Below are 25,260 nucleotides of genomic sequence, written 5' to 3'. Positions count from 1 at the left end.
CAGGACCGTAGCCCAGCTTCATGGAGACGGTTGCGAATGGTCCTCGCCGATACCCCAGGAGCGACAGTGTCCCTAACTTGCTGGGAAGTGGCGGTGCGGTCCCCTACGGCACTGCGTAGGATCCTACGGTCTTGGTGTGCATCCGTGCGTCGCTGCGGTCCGGTCCCAGGTCGACGGGCACGTGCACCTTCCGCCGACCACTGGCGACAACATCGATGTACTGTGGAGACCTCACGCCCCATGTGTTGAGCAATTCGGCGGTACGTCCACCCGGCCTCCCGCATGCCCACTATACGCCCTCGCTCAAAGTCCGTCAACTGCACATACGGTTCACGTCCACGCTGTCGCGGCATGCTACCAGTGTTAAAGACTGCGATGGAGCTCCGTATGCCACGGCAAACTGGCTGACACTGACGGCGGCGGTGCACAAATGCTGCGCAGCTAGCGCCATTCGACGGCCAACACCGCGGTTCCTGGTGTGTCCGCTGTGCCGTGCGTGTGATCATTGCTTGTACAGCCCTCTCGCAGTGTCCGGAGCAAGTATGGTGGGTCTGACACACCGGTGTCAATGTGTTCTTTTTTCCATTTCCAGGAGTGTAGTTTGCGGACGAAAACGGACAAAAGTATTTCGCAACACGAGTCCACAAGACCATGTAATGATGCAAGAGTCGAGTGTACCTACGAACAAATGCATCATAATCACTTCAGACAGAACCTTCAGAGCTTCCTGAATAAATTCCCTGCTCTCACTGTTGTAAAAATTGCAGTGTTCAGCGTGTCAGCTATAGAATAGGAGAGCAATGCGACTGGTGCCTGGGACAGGGATTTCTGTGTGTCCAGTCCGAAAATCACTTAGAGTACGTGGTTATACAGACCCAACCCTTGGGAGTAACGTCTTGTCCACCTAGAAACGAACAGACTTGACTCTTCCGAATCAGTAATGTAGAAGAGAGTAATAGTGATCACCAGGCTGTGATTGCGTCAGTGCCTATGTGTGTTACAAGGAAAGTCAACAAAGATACAGGGTGACAATTACTGAACCATGTGAAATAAAATCGTCATAACTGCTGAAAGGTTTGCGTTAGGGCGTTCAAACGGCGTAGTTGGCTGCGGGAAATGATGGAAGTGAGTATGCGGATTAGTGTTTGGTTTAGCGACGAAACCCACTTTCTTTTGGATGGGTTCGTAAGTCAGCAAAATTGGCGTATTTGAGGGACTGAGGATCCACATTTAGCGATCGAGAAGTCTCTTCATTCTCAACGTGTGACTGGAGTGCAATGTCGAGCCACGGAATAATCGGTGCGATATTCCTTGACGGCACGGTGACTACCGAACGGTACGTGAAGTTTTCGGATGATGATTTCATTTCCATCATCCAAAGTGACTCTTGTTTCAATAAAATGTGGTTCATGCAAGACCTAGTTCGACCCCATCAAAGCAGGAGAGTGTTTGATTTCCCGGAGGAGCACTTTGGGGACCACGTTGTGGCTCTGGGGTACCAAGGGCCCACTGGCATGGGCCTCGATTGGCTGTCATATTCTCCGGATCAGAACACTAGCGACTCCGTTTTGTGGGGCTATATTAAAGACAAGGTGTACAGCAATAGCCCCTAAACCAATGCTGGGCTGAAAGCCATTCAAGAGGTCATCGACATCACAGATCTTCCGATACTTCAGCGGGGCACTCAGAATTTGGCTATTCGTCTGTGTCACATCATCACCAATGATGGCAGGCGTATGGATCGTGTCATAACCTGAATCTGAATATTGGTAGTGACGTTTACGTGTTGAATAAAGTGTCAGCACGCCGTAGTTTGTAAGTAATTCACGTTTCTTGATATAGCTCAATAACTGTCACCCTGTACGAAAATATTTTTGTTTAGCAGGACGAATTGTTGAACAATTAAGAGTAACTGTGTGGCTGACTTCAAATATTCAGATCTTAAGCCGAAGATGTGGAGCACATCGTCCAATACAGCTTGGACAAGTATGTTCCACCAAGGTTAAGTGAGATGGTATAGACGCATCGTGCTTTAATAGCCGTATTGCAAACCGCTAAGTAAACGATGAAAGCTTCATCACAGATTTAAGACAATCCAAAACCTAGCTGACAAACAAAAGCTCAGTGAAGCGAAAATGAGAGCAACGAGAGAAGCGCCCAGTGATTTTTTAAAGTAAAATTTTGTCAATTGGTCTAACTAATAACACTAAGAATGTTTGATTCTAGGTAAAAATCACTAAGCGAATCGAAATTCCATCATTCAGGGACCATATTGGCACCGAAGAGATAGATGACAGAGACAAAGCTAAAGTACTGATTTCGATACCGAAACTGTTCCACCTCGGAAGATCGTAACACGGTGTCTCCTTTCGGTCATCGCACTTATGTCGAAATGGCAGAGAGCGAGGTAGCTGATCGTAAAACAGAAAACCAACATCATTTGCTCAGCGGTGGAAATCCATCAGGACCGGGTAAGATACTAAGATACCTGTAAGAGAGGTTAACCCGCCCCACCCGGGGGCCGAACCGCACAGTAACCCTGGGTTCGGCGTGGGGCGGCGGAGGGGTGAAGTGGACTGCGGTGGTCGTCGTGAGGTTATGAACCACTGCGGCTGCGGCGGGGACGGAGCCGCTCCGTCGTTTCTAGGCCCTGGTTAACATACACTACAATACAAAGCAAGGAAGGTTAAGCGGAAGAACTAGCTCCCCTTCGAGCTGGCGCAAGGAAGGGTACCGAGCAACTGGGGAAAAAAAGAGGGCAGCTCGTTATCGCTTTCAAGAAGCGTTGTAGCATATATGCAGTTAACTATAGGGCTACATCCCTTACCTCAGTCTGTTGTAGAATTAAGACGTTTGGAGAATATAAGTGTCCTCTACAAAAATTAACAAGGAGTTCGCAAACAAAGGAGATCTTGCGAAACTCAGCTCGCTCTGTTTCTCCATGAGATCCGCTGCACTGTAGACACTGGCCCGCAGATGGATGCTCTGTTCCTTGACTTCAGGAAGCCATTTGACAAACTGCCGAACTGCCGTTTGGTTAAAAAGTAGAGAGATTAACGGTATGTCGTACCAGATTTGTCACTGAATTCAAGAAATACTTGTATATAGATCTCAGCATGTCGATCTTAACGGAACAATATCGACCGATGTAGAGGGTATTTCACGAGTGTCCCAAGGAATTGCAATAGGACCGATCCGTTTAAAATATGTATATAATGTAGTGGAAGATGTCGGTAATTCCGTGTGTTTTGCGCAGCTAATGTGGTTGCTTGTAAGAAGGTGGCAACATCAAATGGCTGCTGCGAACTGCAGTAAGACCTGCAGAAGACTGATGGATCGTGAAAAAGACTGACAGTATTAAAAGAAAAGCCGATGCCTGAGTGGCATTCGAAGAAAGAATCTTAAGGAAATGTAATTCATTCTTGAAACAAGTTACTTACGAAACACGTTCTCCCGTATCTTGAGCATCACTGATGAAACTGTTATACCTACCATTTAGGATTGATAGACGAGATTGGCAGATGCAGCGACAGGGAAAGCTGTGAAATAGTCTGCATCTGTCAGCCTGTTGACAGTTTGTACTGGATAAAAACCGTGTCGTCATCGCTTCAAAAATAATTAAATGATAGCTAAAATTGTTTTTTTTATGATCTGTGTTGTTGAGAAATGTAAAATATTGAACCAAGTCATTTGCAATGGGACTGCATTGACATATAAATACGGCGCGTTCGCAGTTTCTGCTTGTTCCTCTTCCTCCTGCTCAGAAAGTGCGCTGTGACGTTGGGAAACAGCTGCACATGTAGGGCTGAGGGACCTCCGACGCACTACCGCACCTAGACTGGCCCGTTAAATCGCGCTCTCTTAATAGGACACCAAAAAATGTGTGGGGCTGTTAGGAACAGTGTGTAAAACCTAGCAGTCAACATCCCTACTGTTTGGTAGCTCTGTGTCATCAAATTATAGATAACTTGTTCATATGCATGTGGTATAACAAAAGAAAGTTGTGGACACTATTCCCAGGTGAACTGAGGTCATTATCAAGGCTATTGGCTGTGGTATAAATATAATGACACAATTTCAGATTTTACTGGTCTCTGTTCATGCGTTAAGGGGGTATTTAAAGTAGACTGGGGAGGCAGTGAGAATTTGCATCGAGCAGAGAGGCATGCCAGTGTAATCTGTGCATTTTTGTGAACCGCTGTGCCAGGGCTGGCTTAGTGGCTAACGTACCTGCCCAGTGAGCAGGAGACCTGGGTTCGATTCGGGGCCTTGGTACAAATTTTCACTCGCCGCTTCAGTCTACATACATAAAATAAGGCCAGTGTTTCACGAAATCCGCACGATTAGCCTTAGGTCTGATTCAGTTTTTAGGCTGGGGTGCTTATAATATCGTTCAGTTTATAGATATTCAGACACTAGATGCATGTAGACTTACATATGGAGGCTACGGCGAGGTACGCATGGAGGTTCTTGAGAGCTTCGAGGCCTCCTTCCTTCGCTTTTACGACGATGTATCGGATCGGTGCCGCTAGCTGTATTAACTGTGAGACCATGTAGTAGGGCGCCACTATGCGCAGCAAATCCCACAGTCCCTGCGAAAGCACGAAATGGAAATAAAAATCTTTAAATGTTGAATATCTTCGCGTGGTGTACGTAAATATGTAAGAGACAAAATGTTTCTTATTAAAAGCATCATCTGACCCGCTTCATTTCCAGTAGCCTGAGTACGCTGATTAGCCATAACATTGTGAGTACTCCCCACCCTGAGATGGAATGAAGTGCGGTAGTGTTGTGGGTACATGACGCAGTACTGAAAGTATACAGGTTGTTACAAAAAGGTACGGGCAAACTTTCAGGAAATATTCTTCACACACAAAGAAAGAAGATATGCTAGATGGGCATGTGTCCGGAAACGCTTACTTTCCACCTTAGAGCTCATTTTATTACTTCTCTTCAAATCACATTAATCATGGAATGGAAGCACACAGCAACAGAACGTACCAGCGTGATTTCAAACACTTTGTTACAGGAAATGTTCAAAATGTCCTCCGTTAGCGAGGATACATGCATCCACCCTCCGTCGATTGGAATCCCTGATGCGCTGATGCAGCCCTGCAGAATGGAGTATTGTATCACAGCCGTCCACAATTCGAGCACGAAGAGTCTCTACATTTGGTACCGGAGTTGCGTAGACAAGAGCTTTCAAATGCCCCCATAAATGAAAGTCAAGAGGGCTGAGGTCAGGAGGGCGTGGAGGCCATGGAATTGGTCCGCCTCTACCAATCCATCGGTCACCGAATCTGTTGTTGAGACGCGTACGAACACTTCGACTCAAATGTGCAGGAGCTCCATCGTGCACGAACCACATGTTCTAGGAGCACAGGTAATCCCGGATGAAATCATGATAACGTGCTCCATTGAGCGTAGGTGGAAGAACATGGGGCCCAATCAAGACATCACCAACAATGCCTGTCCAAACGTTCACAGAAAATCTGTGATGATGACGTGGTTGCACAATTGCGCCCGGATTCTCGTCAGCCCACACGTGATGATTGTGAAAATTTACAATTTGATCACGTTGGAGTGAAGCCTCATCCGTAAATAGAACATTTGCCCTGAAATAAGGATTGACAGATTGTTGCATGAACCATTCTCAGAAGTGTACCCGTGGAGGCCAATCAGCTGCTGATAGTGCCTGCACACGCTGTACATGATACGGAAACAACTGGTTCTCCCGTAGCACTCTACCTACAGTGACGTGGTCAACGTTACCTTGTACAGCAGCAACTCCTCTGACGCTGACATTAGGGTTATCGTCAACTGCACGAAGAATTGCCTCGCCCATTGCAGGTGTCCTCGTCGTTCTAGGCCTTCCCCAGTCGCGAGTCATAGGCTGGAATGTTCCGCGCCCCCTAAGACGCCGATCAATTGCTTCGAACGTCTTCCTGTCGGGACACCTTCGTTCTTAAACCTGTCTCGACACAAACGTACCGCGCCACGGCTATTGCCCCGTGCTAATCCATACACCAAAGGGTATCTGCCAACTCCGCATTTGTAAACATTGCACTGACTGCAATACCAGTTTCGTGATGAACACTAACCTGTTGATGCTACGTACTGATGTGCTTGATGCTAGTACTGTAGAGCAATGAGTTGCATGTCAACACAAGCACCGAAGTCAACATTACCTTCCTTCAATTGGGCCAACTGCCGGTGAATCGATGAAGTACAGTACATACTGACGAAACTAAAACGAGCTCTAACATGGAAATCAAGCGTTTTCGGACACACGTCCACAGAACATCTTTTCTTTATTTGTGTGTGAGGAATGTTTTCTGAAAGTTTGGTCGTGCCTTTTTGTAACACCCTGTATAACTGGAGCACTGAACGAAGGGGGAGTCATTCTATCGACGATATGAGCCGCAGATAGGGGTATCCACTGAAGTAAGCGACGTTGGCGAAGAGGAGACCGGTAAAGTGTGATGCTTGGGAACGACAATCAAGGACACGGCAAAACTCCTTGACTGTTTACGTGTCAATGTCGTGAGTATCTATGGAAAATTGTTTAAGGACGATGAAAGTACAACAAGGTATCTAGACGGTTGGACGTGTACCGCCAACGCAGTTCATGGAAGTTGGAGGCTTACATGATGGGCGGCACGCTCTGACGAATCTGAGAGATATTGCTGAACATGCTTATTTTGCCGGAGATAAATGTCGTTCTTGCACAATATTTAGCCAATGTAGCTCGTTGTCCCCACCAGGCGCCATCTGAGACAGTTCCTCGAGTGCAACAGGTGGAGCATTCATTAACTACGCTCTTGCCCCTCCATCGCCGGTTCCAGGCGTTACGTCAGCAGTCCGCACCCTTAGACATCACTGCTGCTAAAGGGACCGGAGCACAGACGGAACACCTGGAAAAAACGATGTAGCGGGAAGAGCGTATCCAACTTTACCCGACCCGTTCCACTCGACGAGAAAGTTTTTTGGTGGTTCACTGTGAGGTATGCAATAGGTTCAGTGTGCTGCTGAGCCCTCAAAAGCTGGAAGAATTTAACAAACAGTAAAGACGTGTATTATCGCCAGAGCTACAACAGCTGCGGTCAGATCTGGCATAGTACTTAAAATGTTTATAGCAGCAGTTTTGGCCCAGGTTTTCGGTGGTTTCCTCTTAACCCGAAGGCAAATGCCAGAGCTGTCCCCAAAATGTCCTCTTCCAAATCTCTAATTACGAATCGTGAAATGCTGCCCCCCACCGGCCGGCAGTCCTGTCCTGCATCCCATAATAAACGGTGGCAAATGTCAAATCAGAACAAACTAAGAACAATAGCCACAAAGAGCCTAACTCTTGCTCAGCCTTTGGCCTTCCCTTCCACCTCGAAGAGCCGTATCAGGCAGCACCTGATCATAACGTGTCACTTGTCGAAATATCGTGCAAGTACGACGCTAATATGCGGCAGAGTACCCAACACGTCAAACTGTCAACATATCTCTACGAAAGTCTGAACAATTGCATCAAATTTTCCTCAGAATGCTTCAAACAAAGATGGGGAAGAAAATCGGAAGGTCGCTTTGAAAGAAACGCTCCCAGCATTTGCCTATAGCGATACAGGGAAAAGATTGTAAACCTGACTCTGGTTGACGGATTTGAACCGTGATCCTGCTGATTGCATGTCCAGTGTCTTAACCACAGTGCCATCTCGCTCAGAACGTCAATCATGTTGACAGTGGGTATGGTGTCACTGTGATTATACCACTGATCAATGGAAATATGTTACCTGGTCGGATTAATCACGTTTCCTTTTCACCAGGTCGACAGAGGTGTCCAGATACGGCGCCATTCAGGGCAACAGCTGCTTGAAACACACACTGCAACATTGCCACATTGTGGTATGGTAGACATTTACATGAGATCGCATAGAACCTATGGAGTAACAGACGACCCCATGACAGACGTGGACTACGTGAAGACATTGCGGACCAACCGTATTCCTTCGTTCTTGATGTCTTCCCTGACAGCGACAGCATCTTGCAGCGGGATAACACGCCATGGCGCAAGATCAGAATGATGATACAGTGGTTTGAGGAGTGATAGTGAACTAACCTAATTCCTTGGCCAAAATATTCGCCTATTGTGAAACCCATGCAACACTTCTGCGATCCTAAATCGCTCCAGGCAAATGCCGGGATGGTTCCTTTGAAAGGGCACGGCTGACTAACTTCCCCGTCCTTCCTTAAACCGATCAGACCGATGACCTCGCTGTCTGGTCTCCTTCCCCAAAGAACCGAACCCAACTCCTGTGATCACACCTCCACCAGCACACTCGCAGTCCACCGTCCTGTAAACTACGGGAACAGCTCAGCCTGTGCATAGTAATCAGGAAACACATACCTCCAGAAATCTACCAAGGACATGTCGACTCCATGAAATGCAGAATCGCTGATGTATTCTATTAGAAACGTGACCCAACAATCTGTCAAACTGGTGGTCATAATGTTCCAGCTCATCAGTGTAGGTTATGTAGGCATGAAACACAATACATCTATATACACACTCTAACAGCCACCATACAGTGCACAGCAGAAGGTACTTATTACCAATATTATCGTTTACATGTCGTCTTCCATCCTGGTACAGAGCCGTTTAAAAATTACTGTCTGTATACTATGTACACCCCCTAATGTTTGTGATGTTATTCACAGGATACCTTCGTAAGATATTCGCACAATGGAGGGTCATGCTATTTTCTGCACAGATTCTCGAAATTTTCCCAACAATTTTATATGACAAGGGTAATGGTAAAATTTTATGTATCAGCTTAAAAAAAACGAAAATCTGACCCTGAAACTTGTAGACGATGTTAATCCTTCTCCCAGAGATGGATGACTTGGCAGAGACATTAATTTAGGAACTCTCCATCTACATCTAGATTATACTCCACAAGCGACCGTACAGTTGGACGCGGAGGGTGAATTGCAGCACTAGCTATTAGCCATTTCCCTGTCTGTTCCACTCGCAAATGGAGCGAGAGACGGACGACTACCTATATCCCCTCGTACGGGCTCTCAAATCTCTTATCTACGCGGTCCTTGCGTGAAATATGCAATGACGCCAGTGGGGTCACTGCACAGTCAGTTTCCAATTCCAATTCCCCTTTATTTTCTCGAAAGCATTGCTAGAAAGGAAGACGTCTTCCCTCAAGGCGTTCCTATTTGACCGTATGTATTTAAGCTACCGATAAAAAGTCTAGCAGCTCGCTTCCGGATTCTTTTCAATGTCTTTCTTAGAGCCGATCTGCTTGTTGCGTTGTATATTACTTTGCACCATTACGACTAGGTTTTTAATCGACTTGAGTGTGCCAAGTGGCACACTCCTAACGCTGTATTTGAAAATTACGGTTTTTTTCCCTTATTCATACCCATTAAAGTAAATTTTTCTTACATTTAGAGCTAGCTCCTATTCATAGTACCAACTAGAAACGTTATCAACGTCATCATGAATTCTCCTACAGCCACTCAACGATGACACCTTCCCGTACACTAAGACCACACCAGCAAATATCCGCAGGCTGCTCTCATCCAGTGTATCGGATCATTTATGTCATACACTTCCTTGGGCACGTCTTGTGTCTGATGACTCTATCAGGGGAACTTCCGGCAAGAAAGTAACGTCATCGCCATTGTGGAAACCCCTGCCACTCTATTGTACCTCACTTGGAGGAGGAAGAAAAAGTCACCCGATGTTGTGAGATGAGAATACAGGCAGTTACGTACATTTTGACAGCCTATAGAGGCAGCGTGTGGACAGGTCGGTTGTCGAATCCAAGCACAATATCAAAAGGGTGGGTGCTGTAAAATTCCCCTTACGAACATCTAGGACTTTAAGAGGAATCTGAGTTAATAATATTTTGCGTCGGCACCAACGTCCAGAAAGGTACCATCTCGGTGCTACAACAGTTTTAAAACATGTTGCTAACACGACCACTTTTACAAGTAATTTATTAGCAGTGACCCAGTACATAACTTGTTTTACTGTTCCACTCATTAAGAATCAAACTCATTAAGACCACTACTCATGCCACCAGATCTTCATCTGTCTCTACAGGAGTTGCATAAAACAAACTCTTCATTCGACCCTACGGGTAGAGGAAACAGTCCATTGCAATGAGGTCGCACGTAGTGGATAGCGATCTCGATGTAGGCGACCAGCAGCTCTTCCATTACCGAGAGCTTCGCCGTGAGAGGCATCGTGTCAGTGTGTTCTGCAAACATGTGCTCAACCATGTTGCTCTAACACCCATAGATACGTCAATGAGGTTCGAACTGCGTCAGAGATTTAGGATAGACAACGAATGACAGTAACCGATCCCACGTAAACACCCGAAACTGTGACTTCCCTGATGTATACCTATCTAGCAAACATGTTTTCAAAATGATGTAGCACGGAAACGGGAAACGGTACATTTTCAGATATGGATTCAAATTCTAAATAATCAATGTACCAAATAAATTATGTCGATGTACGACACGTAATTCAGGAGATGTGACGTCATAAACATTCAGATGCATGACAAGCTGCAGCATCATGCAAGATGTTTAAATTTATTGCTTCGTTACTACTCTCTCTCTCTCTCTCTCTCTCTCCACAACAGACAGTTCTCGCAGACAGTATCGATATCTGACGCTGAATCATTCTGTGACACATAGTTAAGGAGAAATGACATCAAATATAGATATACGTGAAAAACTACCACATCATGGAAGATGTTATAATTTGTTTTTTCTTTACTAATAATTCCATTCAGAACACATTTTGCAGACAGTAGCCACATACGTATTTTGGATGTACCTACAAAATTATACCATTGTACAGCACATAGTTCAGGAGATAAATATTAAATTTTGATCTGCGTGAAAATAAAACTAGAGGGTGAAATTCGCTAGAGAGACAGGTGAGGTGTGAAATATGTTACATATAGACGGAATATTTTTGATCAAAACCTAGGATAGGAAGTTCATCCTAGACCCCTGGAACGATTTCACCCAGATTTGGAACACATATTAGTTACAGTCTCGAAAGAAATAATGTGAGAGTGAGAACCCCTTCCCGCCTATTGCGTTGAAGGAAATGACAAGGGTAACATGGAAGGAGGAGGTGGTCAGAGGAGATAGGGGGCGGGGGGGGGGGGGGGAAGCAAGAGATCATCAGGTAGGGGCAGGAGGAGATAGAGAGGGGGCAGGATGATACGGAACCAAAGGAGCTGGGGGGTTGGAGGACTGAAAGCCCTTTATTCTGCTAGGACTGTGCGTAACATGGAAACATCAAGTCAATTGAACAACTGGAAGCTCATCACGCCTATAAAAACTCACAAAACGAAGTGGGATGTGTGACTACGTTCTGTGTAGAATGAGACAGGCACTGTCGCAAGAATAAACACCCGGCTGGTCGGCTTCAAGCGACTCTTCGTTTTGAGATTTCGTCAGGTGATGAATCCGTATGAGTCCGGTGTGCGCTTGCTCCTGTCCGTTGGGGTCATAACTATACAGCCAGTACACGTCCGTCGTAGTGATTCCGGGGTAAGTAATTGCTCAGGATTGGCCTGACAGAGATAAACATTTCTGCTGCTGACTCGCCTTTCGAAGTTGTACTATACCTTTCATTGTTGCTAGCTTCATAATTTGAAAGAGTGTATTTCAATCAACATTTTCACAATATTTCCCTACATTTACAGGTGGACGATAAATAAATCGTTAAAAATGTGTTTGGTGCAATAGACCCTAATACAAAACAAATGAAAAATACGAAATTATTATCAACACAGAAATACGTGTTCAGTGGACATACGAAAGATGCTCAAAGCTGTTTCCATGCTGTTCTAAGCAGAGTTTGCATCTTTTAAACACTAATTTGCAAATTTTGTAGGAAATCCTCCAACGGTGCAGTATTTCACATTCTGACGAGATTCATTCCTTCAAATGCTCAACATCACAAATGTTGATGGAATAAAAATCAAACCACTGAAAAATGCGTGGCTTTGATATGTAGGGATGGTGGAGGCCTTTCAATTGCATCTCGTCCGTCCGTCAATCAATCCGTCCAAGTTTTAGTTTAGAAAGTCTTTCACTGTAACTCCGTAAAGCAGAGGTGTCCCGTCTGGTTGTCATATAAATTTTTTTTTGCGGTTGCAGATGTGCAAATGTAGATATACAGAGTTTTCTCGACAGTTGTTCTCACGTGACTGGAACAGGCAAGTGGGGTAAAAGATACGCTGTCAGAAGTACTCTCTGCCATAACCTGTAAAGTGGGTTTGGGAATGGACAGATCCACGTTTTACGTGAGCGGTGGGGGTAGTTCATACATATTAGCTAGCTTTAATTTCTTGTTCCTTGCCCCCTCCTCCATACATCTCATTGTCTCTTGCATATTCAACATAAAACTATTGCTACCACCACCACCACCACCACTACTACTACTACTGCTAATCCGTCCGAACAGGCCTTGAAAGGCCCAACGCTGCCGACCGACCGCCCTATCCCCCTCAGCCAGTATACGTCGCTGGATGCGGATACGGAGGAACATGTGGTCAGCACACCGCTCTCCCCGCCGTTGTCAGATCTCGTGATCGGATTCCTCAAACAAGTAGTTCCTCAATTGGCCACAAGAGGGGTGAGTGCACCCTGTAACTGAGCACAAATGCCTAATATATGAATAATTGATACACAAAAACTAAGTAAAACGTTTTAACACGGTTATAATAATTTGTCAGCCTGAGTGGTTTAAAATATGTATGGAAGTTCGCAAGTAATGCTACAAGACAGAAAGTGACTGTGAGCACTATGAAATTACTCGCGTTCTGAAAATATTAAAGAAAACATTTTAGTAACTACAATCTATACTGACGAGACAACTTGTCTTTAAAACTTTGTTTAGTTCAGTTCACTTACCACAGCACATGCGTATATGGTATTCCCGTTCATCGCCAGGGAAATTGCGCAGAAGGACACGATCGCGATAGCCGTCGCTGAAATGAAAGAAAGTGCATAAAATCATCCACAGTATTTAAGTGTGTTAAGTCTGTTCAAGATACGTCATGCAGCTATCTGTTATGGCCGCAATCAGTCGCTTAATACTACTAATTCACACATTCTTATCGCTCGTTTGGGTATTGGGCTATCTCCTTTGCGCTGTCGTCCATCATCTGGCGCCCTTTCATTCTTTTTTTTTTTTTTTTTTACCAGGAAAGACTTCTGGGACACTCCAACTCACCAGACAAATGCTCTAGAGATAATCTGTACCACTTTTCATTGTGACTTATATTTCTCGTAGTAATATTAAAATATACTCGCGTAGTTTCTCCAATGTTTTCATAGTTCAATTTGTTGACGACCTATATGCACTGGAAACCAAACATGGCAACCAAAGAATTTAATGGAATTTCATCGTGGATTACCACCAAAGAATTGTATCAGTGTGGAACTATTCAATGGACTCGTAGTTTGTTGTTTACATACGGTTATTTTATCTATTCAGTAAAATAATGTCTCTGAAATCGGGCTGCAGCGCTAAAAGTGCGGTTGGTAACCAACAGGTCGTGGCGTTGAATACCGATCGGACCACGCTTATTTCCGTCAGCATTTTAACTTAGTCTTCACCCATCATCGATGTGCGGAGTCGCCATACACGAAACGTGGTCGAGACGCCACGTCAAACTGTGGGTAAATGGGGTCGGGAAGTCGCTGGAATGTGTCCAATTAAAAGATTTGCACCAAGGCATCGAGTCGCATGGTATTATTATTACGTTCCTCAGGTGCGCCTATTTGACGTTGTGATGAAGAAAATGCTCTTGTGCTTCTTGGAAAACCTAATGATGGAGCAGTCTCCTCAAACTAAAAATTTAAAAGAAAGGGAATCCCAACACTTCACGAAACGTGTTTCGATGAATATACGAAACACATTTATGTGCAATAAATTAAAATCTATTCTGCCTTAACCTGGTGTAGCAGGCTGTTTACAGATGCAGTTGTCCGCCTTCTGTTTATCAGCATCTGAGTAGCACTTCAACTGAAACGTCTTTGCAGACAGTGCGGGTCTCACGAGAGAAATATGGGCCCTGAAACTAGTGACGTTACACTAATCGGCCTGCTCGCTATACTTCGCTAGGGTCAGCTTTGTGCCGTGCCCATGGGAAATCGGTACGTCTTTGAGCCGGTACCCACCATAGCAGGGGTGGCCGAGATTTTGCTTCGTGGGTCATGCCTGAACACAATAGCTACACTGTATGAGTGCGATGAGGGGTGAGACGAGAACAGTCAACTCGACACACTTAGGGATACAGAGTACTTATAAATGGTGGAAAAATCGAAAAATTTTATGACTTTATTAAATTCTCTAGTCTTTCCTGATTACATTGATGTATGCATTATAGGGTTTCAAATAAAAAATAATTTTAAATTCCAATTATGTATGCCACCACGTCCCCTTTATTTGTGTTACAGAAACCAGTATTATTTCGAAAGGAACTGTGAACTTTCTGTTCCCAGCGATTATGCGTGTGATACATTGTATATGTTGGTAACAGTGGAGGTTTCTAGTGTCTGTAAATGATTATCATCGCTAGTATTTAGTTTTCTTTCGCTGAAGCAGTTTGTTCACGTGTTACTAAATGTTTGTTGCCCAAGTGCTACATATGTTTGTGGAAGTACATATCCTTCAGTGTGCAATAAATACGATCTATCCCACACATCAAGAAATTCAATAAAAGGAAATACCGTGGTAGCCAGTTCACAAACAAAGCAAGCCACACTGTTGAAAGTTCTTCAGGGATAAACTCCTACATGTCAGGCCTCCTGGCGATTAAAATTTTTGTTTTAACAATGATGCTGTTGGTAGTGGATTTGTTGTTGCTGATGTGGCCATCTTATTTTCATTGATAGAGGAATTGGCGAAATGTAAACAATGTGAAGGTGTAGGTTGCCTGGAAATAACTGAACTACAAAGTAGGAGGAAGGGTTTAGCGTCAGAATCAGTTGTTGTGTGTAGATCCTGCAATAAATCTACCTCGAAAATGACTTCGAACATTGTGCATAATTCATATGATGTGAATTTGTAGTGTATGCAGTGCGTGCAAAAGGAAAGGAAAAAAAATGCTGCTCAAACGTTTTGTGGTTTGATGGACGTTCCTCCTCGTCACAGTAGGTTCAGCAAGTACATAAAAATACTTTTAGGTGCTTTGACGGTGGCGTGTAAAGCATCTATGCAACGTTCAGTAGAAGAAACTGTAAATATCAGTGGAACCAGGGACATTGCTGTTACACTTGATGGGACATGACAACATCAAGGACATCGTTCCTTGAATGGTGTTGTAAGTGCTACTTCTCTTGAGAATGGAAACGTTGTTGATGTTTGTGCTTATCTAAGTACTGCCACACCTGCCATACTAACACTGAGGGACATATTGAACATAAGTGTTCTAAGAATCATGATGGTTAGAGTAGAGGTATGGAGTGTGATGGAGCTCTAAAAATATTTCAGAGGTAGGTGCCGGTTTATAACGTTAGATATACGAAGTACCTAGGCGATGGGGGCTCTAAAGCTTTTAATAAAATCAACGATGATCATTGATACCTTGGTAACAAAACTGAAGTGTTTCGGACATGTGCAAAAGAGGATGTGTGCTAGATTGAGGAAGATACGAAGAGAAAATAAAGGAAAGTTGCTGTCTGATGGAAAATCTGTCTGACCGAGGCAGATTGACAGAAACTGAAATAGACCTTCTTCAGAGTTATTATGGACTGGCCATTAGACGAACTGCACCTCTGTACGATGTTACAGCAATGAGAAAAGCTGTATGGGCCACCTACTTTCATAAGTTGTCCACAGATGACCACCCTAATCACGGCCTTTGCCCTAAAGGAGCAGATTCTTGGTGTGGTTACCAGAAAGCAATATAAAGTGGTCGAATATCCCATCATAAGCTTTCTCTTCCTGAGCCTGTTATGAATGAAATAAAACCAATTTTTAGAGACCTCGGTAACCCTGTTTTTCTTAGAAACGTCTTCATGGGGGCACTCAGAGTACAGATGAAAGTTTCAACCACTGCATATGGGAAAGATAATCCAAGAATGTTTGTGTAGGACTAAATACAGTAAAAGTTGGTGTACTACATGCAGTGATATATTTCAGTGATGAAGTGACAGGAAGATTAGAAGTCCTGAGAAATTTAGGTATAAAATGAGACCCTAATACGGAAGATCAGTTGCTTGCGCATGACAAACAATGGGTGCATGGAGCTGAAAGGTTCGCTCTTAAAGTTACCAAGGAAGCTAGAAGTGCTAAAAGGGATGCCAAGAGCAAGCTTGAAGGTGAAGAAATACTGCAGGATGAAGACTGTGCTTCAGGAATGTTCTGAGGAACAGTTTAATTGGACTGAGGTCTTCATTCACCTTTTCCACAAGTTTTATTTTTCAGAATTCAGGTACAAACATTTCCTAAAGTTTATATAGCATTGCTCTTATTTTTTTCTTTGACTTACAATAGTCCATACTTATGTAGTAGACCTAAGCTTTATTGCAGAATCAACTAAATTATAGAAAAAATAACATTTTTACTAGGAAAAAATTATAAAAATTAGATGCAAGATGTGATATTTCTTATCCTTGTAATATACATAATTGGTGGAATTACATAGATCTGGTACTTCAGCCATCATGTCATGCATATCTGGTAAAAACGTGGTCTCCTTCAAATGTAGAACATTGGATTAAATGGTACCTCAGTGTGAGGGAGCATTTTGGAAAAAAAAATGCATCGATTTCTTTGTAATTTTTTAATTACCCTAAGCAGGTTAAAAATATTCAAAATACTTCTAATTTGTTTAGAAAGTGTGCTGCATTACCTGATATCAACAAATATATGCAAAACATATAGATTATAAACAGTGCCTGAAAGAAGTAGGTTTTGATATTTACATAATATTGAACCGGAAGAGTACCCTGCAAACCTTAAATGGCAGGCAGTCACGCTGCAAGCGGCTTGGTTTTTTATTTCACATTTCTGAACAACATATGTAATGCAGAAGATCTGGAAAGGAGTGAGAATGCCACATAGATGGAGGAGCAGTATACTGGTTCCTATATATAAGGGGAAAGGGGATATCCAACACTGTGGCAATTATAAAGGGATAAAACTGATGTCCTACACAATGAAGATCAGGGAATGGATAATTGAGAAGAGGTTGCTCTTAGAAACTGAAGTATGTGAAGAACAGTTTGGGTTTATGCCGGGAAGAGGAACAAACGACGCAATATTTGCACTAAGGCAACTGATGGCGAGACACAGGGAAGTACAAGCCAAACTGCATATGGCCTTTGCTGATCTTGAGAAGGCACGTGACAGAGTGCCGAGGCAAGAGATATGGAGATGTCTGAGAAGCAATGCCTGCCAGAAAAATATATCAGGGTGGTAGAAGACATGTATGAAGGTGCAATGACACAAGTCAGGAGCACTGCAGGTGCAACAAAGGCATTTCCAGTGAGAGTAGGACTACATCAGGGATCTGCTCTCAGCCCATATCTCTTTGACCTTGTCATGGATATACTAGTCAAAGTGGTGAAAAAAGAGGCACTTTAGAGCATGATGTTTGCCAATGATGATTTAATCTGTGAAACCACCTAGTGGGCACTTCCAGACTAGCTTCAACAGTGGAGAAAAGCTCTGGAGGAAAAGGGAATGAGAATTAGCTGGGTGAAAGCAGAGCATATGTGCACAAAGGATGCCAAAAACCCATATATTAACCTGCAAGGAGAACATCTGACACTGGTCAAGAAATTTAAATACCTCGGCTCTTACATGCAAAGTGATGGAGGACTGGAGGCCGAAATACAGCACAGGATAAATAGTAGATGGATGAACTGGAGGGAACTGAGCTGAGTACTGTGTGATAAGGTTACGTGAAGAATGAAAGGAAAGCTTTACAAGTATGTGGTTAGGCCTGCGGTGCTGTATAGTGCAGAAACTTGGCCAGTTACAAAAGCCCAAGAGAAAAAGATGTTAGTGGTAGAAATGAGAATGTTAAGGTGGATGAGGGGAGTGACACAAAAGGATAGACTAAGGAATTAGTACATCAGGGGAACAGTGAAAGTGGGGTCTATAGGGAAGAAGATCCAAGAGAGTAGGCTAAGACGGTATGGGCATGTGCAGAGAAGAGGAAAGTACCTCGTGGGAAGAAGCACTGAAGACCTAGAAATCGAAGGACCAAGGAGAAGAGGAAGACCGAAACAGAGATGGAAGGAGAAGGTAGCAGGGGACGTATGGGAGAAAGGATGTCTTAGAGAAGAAGGGCACTGGATAGACATTTATGGAAGGGAAGCATCCAGCAAAGCAACGCCGCGACCGCACATGACATGGGAAAAGGCTGAGATGATGATGATGATTTCTCAACAACATATAACACAAGTAAAACAAGTTGTCAATAGTAATTAATTAATTTTGGCGCGCTGAAGACATAATGTAATTTTTATCTGGTACAAACGGTCTGCATACGGATGGACACAGAAATGTCAGAGTTTTCCACTCAAGTTGCGACGCGATCGTGACTTATTTACGTTGAAAATGCGAAATAATTCCATTTAGACAAACATATCGAACGAAGTATTGTAGCACTTTTGCAACGTCATTATCAATACTTGGAAAATCTGCCTGAAGAAAGCAAAGTAGACATCCTGGATGGTTTCATCGTTAAAAGATTTGTCATTGAAAATGGGGTTACCTTGCAGGTCAGTCAGTGACGTCTGAACATGCACAAGACGTTTTCAACTGAGACAGCAAACGGTCTCGAAAACAGCCCGAAAAAGTACGTAAAACTGACAGTGTCCTATAAACCTTTAAAAAACTATTCTTTTAATTCTTGCAAGACCACCATGAAGTTTTCAGAACTCGTGCCTTGTTTAACGCCAGTCACCTTAGCGAACTGGACTGTCTTTGTCAGAATGTGTCCCCTCTACAACTAGATTTTCTTTTTAAATGCATCCCCATTAAATCAGAAGGAAGTTTCCTTGCAATGTTTCTTTGACAGCAGTGTACAGTCAAGTCCACTGCGACTGGGAAGTTTTCAATCCGTTCCAGATGTTCCAATTTTCGTTGCTACACTCCTTTTTCTGTCAGTAACAGCGAGTTTAAAACTGAAATATAGTTTCAAAAATGCCCCTTTGCCCCATACTCATCGGTCATTCCCACCGAAAACGGTTTGAAGGTGTAATGGGTGCTACTTCAGGATTTTGCTTTTTGTGCCACCTATTTGTTGAAGTACTCAGTGCCTGCAAATTTAGCGCAAACAACTTCTTGATGTACAAAATAATAAATTCCGTCCGCCGATCGCTGTTAATTTCTTCTCTTTCATTGTCATCTAAATGTTTAAATTCTCACTGCATGGTGCTCTAATGTCGTTTCATAACAAATAAGCAGTACCCGTCACTTCTGCGAACTGAGAATTCTCATCTCTCTCTTCTGTCATTCCCATTCATTTTAGAGGATTGTGGTCATAGATCGCTAGACTGCCTCTTTTAGTGCAAACGGCCACTGAACGTGTGAACATCCTAGCAGCACGCGTGGTGGGCAAGCCGTGGGGGAACTGTGTCGTGTGCTGTCGAAAGCTTGCGTGCATTTAAAGGCGCACTCAGGAATTAATAAAGTGATCTGAAATAGTTATTCGCTCCCCAGCTGAGGCGACTGCTGCCACTCGAAACACCTGTGATGTGACTTATGGGCCACAGCTTGTCTTCCTCGTTGGCCTCGAGAGGATGTCGATTACAATCATCAGGAAAACTGCAGCTGACCACAGCTCGTGGGGAAACAGCGCCACTGACGCACTTTTATACGTGTTCCGGCGTTATGTAATGTTGTAGCACAACACGTTCTTCTTAGCACTCAGGTCCCTGCTTTACTGAGTGTAGATTACGTACCTCACGTTTTGTCCACAACACATTGCACATGATACTTGAGACTGAAGAGAAATACATAAACGTACTGTTATGCACAGAAGTATTCGAACGAACTGGACTGTATTTGGCTCAATTTCTATTAGGCTTACATGCCAAAGTTTTCATGCGGGTTTTCTGACAACCTATGTGTACAGTCATGTGGTTTTGTTCAGTTGGTGGCGTGAGGTACATTTTTGTAACACTGTCCCGCCTGGCAATCGATACAGACTCAGATTAACACTACGATATTGCAAACATCGGGAAACGCATTATTGGAGACTAGATCGTCCTTAACTTTCATAAATTCAATTTACTTACAATGTGTGACATTTCAAAGGTGGGGTTTGTTTCTGCTGCATTTACCTTCCGTTAGCCGGCCGGAGTGGCCATGCGGTTCTAGGCACTACAGTCCGGAACTGCTACGGTCGCAGGTTCGAATCCTGCCTCGGGCATGGATGTGTGTGATGTCCTTAAGTTAGTTAGGTTTAAGTAGTTCTAAGTTCTAGGGGACTGATAACCTAAGAAGTTAAGTCCCAAAGTGCTCAGAGCCATTTGAACCATTTTTACCATCCGTCTATCACATTCTGCTGTAAAAAAAAAATACTTGAAAAATGAAGTATACCCTTCGAGTAAAAATGACTAAACTAGTCTTACCGTAAAATGCTCATAACACTAAACTGAAACTTTGTAATACCGTAAATGTCTTACAGTTGATTCTCAGTACTTGGTAGATTTGTTGGAGCTGTTTTGTTTTAAGACGACTTCCACAATGAACTAACGTAGTAAGAAAAAAAAAAGTTCAAATGGCTCTGAGCACTATGGGACTTAACATCTATGGTCATCAGTCCCCTAGAACTTGTTAAACCTAACTAACCTAAGGACAACACACAACACCCAGCCATCACGAGGCAGAGAAAATCCCTAACTTAGTAAGAGAAATACACAAAATACTTGGGTAACATCATGTTGGTGAAGAGAAGGATACGGCAGATCGCAACAAACCTATTAAAAGTGGTTATTTCGGTGCAATTAGCTGTGGTGTATTCTTAAACAATGAGTAACCATGTAGCACACGTGTTTTACTCTCTACCGAGCATCTTTAATATTGGATACCTGTGCATTCTTGAAAGAAAGTGCAACAAGCAATACAATGGCGTACTTCGAATGCTAACCGTTTCAGCGAATTGTCGGTTATACTGAGATCGATTTCGAAATAAAAAGAAAAAGCGAGTCATGTTCATAATAATAGAGTAATACACTGAGATGGTTCAAATGGCTCTGAGCACTAAGCGACTTAACTTCTGAGGTCATCAGTCGCCTAGAACTTAGAACTAATCATACCTAACAAACCTAAGGACATCACACACATCCATGCCCGACGCAGGATTCAACCTGCGACCGTAGCGGTCACTCGGTTCCAGACTGTAGCGCCTAGAACCGCACGGCCACTCCCGCTGGCTACATAGAGATAAAAAAAAAGGCCACCACGAAGGAATTATCCGAATGGCACGAAACTGCTAGATGTACAGACAAAAAATCATCACACTTACAGAAATATTCAGTGGTGCATTCGAGAGACAGCGCTTCACAAATTGAGGGAGTCAATAATGCTTCGATCCTCCTCTGGCCTATACGCAAACAGTTATCCTGCTTGGCATGGACTCATAAGATTGTTGGATGCCCTACTGAGGGACATCGTGCCACATTTTGTCCAATTGGAGCGTTAAATCGTGTAAATCCTGAGCTGGTTGCAGGGCCCTGCCCATAACGTTCCAATTCCAAATTGGGAAAAGATCCGGAGACCTTCTTGATCGAGATGGGGTTTGACGAGTGCGATGACAAGCAGTAGAAACTATGGTCGTAAACCTGTGGGCATTATCTTGCTGAAATTTAAGCCCAGGAGAGCTTGGCATGAAGGGTAACCCATGGCGTAGAATATCGTCGACGTGCCGCTATGGATGACAACCAAGGTGTCCTGCTATGAAGAGAACTGCCACCTCAGACATCATTCCTGCTGGTTGGTCATATGGTGGGTGACAGTCAAGTTAGTTTCCCACCACTATCTGAGGCCCCTCCTGGTAGATCTTTGCCCTGGAATCTAATTGCATGGAGTGGAGCTGCCTTCAGTGTAGAGTCTCGCGTCGAACTGAGCTCCAATTACCAGAGGAGTCGTAACTGGAGACCGTGGACAGCGGTAGGTTACGAACCTGCCTGTCACCCACCATACGGCGAGGAACCAAGAGTGATGCTCTGGGCTGCCATTTCTTTTCGTGGCAGACCCTTATGGTTTTCACCCACCACACCCTTACAGCACAGCGGTACGCCGACGCTACTCTGGCCCCCTGCTCCGTTTTTTATTTCTTTTATTTTTTATAATTTTTTATTATGGGAAGCCATCGTGGGCTTATATTTCAGCAAGATAATGTCCGTCGGCGCATGGCGTGTGTTTCTACTGCTTGTCTTCGTGCGTGCCGAAGCATCCCCAACTCTCTTGTGGTTACCTTTTTAGGTACTCCACGTCGACGTCTGCTCGTAGATACGTATCGCCGGTAAGTTTTCCAGCTTTACTTCCCGGCGTGACAGCGACGACTCTCCGATGAGGTGCGGGCCTTGTGTTTTGCTATTACTGCGTGTCTTGTAAATATCGCTTTTATGTAGTAATTTGCCCGTCTAAAAGTCTCCCCTTTTATGATTAAGACAGCTTGCGCCACCTTTCGGAGGGAGTGGGGACGTCAAAGAGTCACAAAAGTTCATAATAATCAGTCCGTAAAACACGTAAACGTTCACTTTTAATCTCCGTAATATTCTATCAGTTTATCGTGAATCTTAACACCATAAAGTCCAATCTAATTATTTTCTCGCCGACTGACACGGGTTCCCCGCCCTTTAACGAAACAATCGAGGAAAAAAGTCCGCAACAATGACGATCAAGCCTTTTGATAGGTTTTTCATCACAAGAGTTTAACGTCACTGCCTTCTCCATGTCGGAGCTTCCGTGGCTTTGCTGTACTTAGACGTTAAACTACTTGCTGATATACTATAATTTTGATCTGCAATTACCGAACTCTGATTCTACACTATTTTCCCCTCCAAAAATTCTGTTCTTAATTTTTATTATTCTTTCTATAGCTTTTAACACTGTAAACTGAACCGAGGTGTTACAGTGCCAACCCTTACCTTGGCCAAAACAATCGTCGGCTCTTTTCTCATTTGAGAACCTTTTGCCAAAGAAACGTGGTGTTCCGCTGCTCATAAGATCGGCAGTAAATTGTTTCTAGGTGGGGAGCCAGTTACTGGAGCTAATCAATACTGAATCTGCTACGTAAACCGTCCAATTCACTGTCTCTCCCTCAATCGTTATATTTAAATTGTTTCCGCTTCTAAATCACTTAGCTCAGTGCGTCGTATTTACGCTCACGTGATCATGATAATCAGCAGCTCATGTGTGATCCCTGGTAAATTTTGTTTTATGGGCATTACGCCGTGGATCAAGAGAGAGAAGATCAAATTTCATTTTTGAATGCACAGATAGTTAGAACATGGGGACTTGTCTATAGGCCTCGAAGTACAGAGATAGCCTACTAACAAGAAAAGATTCCTTACCAAAAATGCTAGTTACAAGCTCATGGAGCAGGATGAAAGAATTTGTCAGCCAGTTTAATTCGAGGACGAGTCCGATCATTCTGCTTCCAGAAGAAACGGCTGCTATGATAATGAGATTTATAGGACATTGTATCGCAGAGAATCTGGGGCTTCTACTGAAGCACAACCAGCTCAAGATGAATGGTTACTCGCAGTACCTTTAAACAGTCATGTATTGCGTCAGTAAGTTACTCAGAACACATGACATTGACACTATGCTTAAACCAATTCGAAAACTGCGTGAAGATTTGAATACAGCAACTGGCCTACACCTATTGCTCGCGACAGCAGGAGCATATAAAATCTGTTGCTAAAGTGTACATAGTAACTACAAAAAGAAGCATTACGACACAATTTAAGGAACACAAGGCCAACTGTCATATTTTCTACATGGATATAATGGAAGCATCAGATTATGCCCTGGTATCAGTGAACTAACAAACTTGTCTCTGGGGTAGTATGTTTTCAAAAACATGCAGTCAGTACTGTTTCAGGATAGCGAGATCTCGGGCAGTTGTATGATGATGCGATGGACAGACGCTGCTGACCACCCAAAATGCAACAACCTGAAGGAAGAACCCAATTCAGGTGAAATTTACAGCGTGTCTTTGGGACGTCGAGAGAGACACATGACTGGCATTTCTACGCAGGCGCACATCACTGGCGCCTGTAATGCGGCTTGCAAGTGCCTTGTAAAGGAGGAACACACTGCCGTGTGGACGCCCTGGAACTGTTCTTATGCGCCGTTGTTTTACGTAAGAAGCCTTGCAGAACACAGCGAACGTTTTTCGAGCAGGTTTTGGGGTTCGGCGTTGGATGACTGGTTGCCATAGGGATTGCGATTACCCTTCAGAGAAATCGGTGACGGCTTGCATTTGTGCCTTGGCCTCGTGTGTTCTCCTGATCTCTCATCTATCTAAAAACGTTAAGTCTATGATTGCGGATCTACTGGCACGAGATACGTTTTTTCGGCAGAGAGATCTCTGAAGACGGGATATTGTACCTGTGGCTTAATCATCGATGTACGTTTAGGAAAAGATCGCATCACATGCTAACAAGAGGCCACAGCATTTAGTAGCGAATACTTACCGAACTCATTCCTCGGAGCCGTCCAGGGGCTCTCAATTTCTGGCATAGGCACCACAATTTTATACCCATCGTCCCCCTGGAATCAGGAAAGAAGACACTGTTGAGGCTACTACGTGAATGACTGTAAGTGTTTATGTTACAATAAACTATTGGATAAATGCTTCCTTAATTTTTGCGGCATCGGATTTGCATTTAATATCATGGTTTTCTCTACTTACTTTGTAGTCACCGTCTGTAGTTTTCTGTAGGCCGTGTGGTATTCTATATAGTTAGCCAGCTTGAGTTTGCATATACGTGGTAAGTCCGTGATGATTTTTTAAAGTTTCATGGATGATGCAGAAGGGCCAGTGTCTAAATTTGAGGTAACGGACCCCGAACCGAAAACAACCAGGTCAAAATTTGCAATCGGATATCGTCCTAATACTTCTGAAAGCGGAAAATATGTACCGGTACTGTTGTTGCTCAGATTATGGGTTAGAAGAAATTATGGTATTCATTGGGTCTAAAATGGATTAAGAGCTATGAGAACTACTTCATGTTCGCTACAGTGAA

At 43.7% G+C, this 25,260-nt stretch overlaps 2 protein-coding genes across 4 annotated transcripts in view; one reads left to right on the top strand and one right to left on the bottom strand.

The window, feature by feature from the left end:
- Positions 1 to 25,260, top strand: part of LOC126284252 (somatomedin-B and thrombospondin type-1 domain-containing protein) — a 1,271,181-nt gene that overhangs the window by 279,881 nt on the left and 966,040 nt on the right. The window lies entirely within an intron of this gene.
- Positions 1 to 25,260, bottom strand: part of LOC126284253 (uncharacterized) — a 103,889-nt gene that overhangs the window by 10,234 nt on the left and 68,395 nt on the right. For all 3 annotated transcript variants that reach the window (XM_049983054.1, XM_049983052.1, XM_049983053.1), the window contains exons 2-4: positions 24,709 to 24,784; positions 12,946 to 13,022; positions 4,436 to 4,592 (exon numbers count right to left, since the gene is read on the bottom strand). In XM_049983054.1, coding sequence (XP_049839011.1) covers positions 4,436 to 4,592; positions 12,946 to 13,022; positions 24,709 to 24,784 — 310 coding nt within the window. The remainder of the gene's footprint in view (positions 1 to 4,435; positions 4,593 to 12,945; positions 13,023 to 24,708; positions 24,785 to 25,260) is intronic.

The sequence above is a fragment of the Schistocerca gregaria genome, chromosome 8 (assembly GCF_023897955.1).
Source record: "Schistocerca gregaria isolate iqSchGreg1 chromosome 8, iqSchGreg1.2, whole genome shotgun sequence".
Taxonomy (NCBI): domain Eukaryota; kingdom Metazoa; phylum Arthropoda; class Insecta; order Orthoptera; family Acrididae; genus Schistocerca; species Schistocerca gregaria.
Note: the sequence above shows the minus strand (reverse complement) of the source record. Positions and strands in the feature narration are given on the sequence as shown.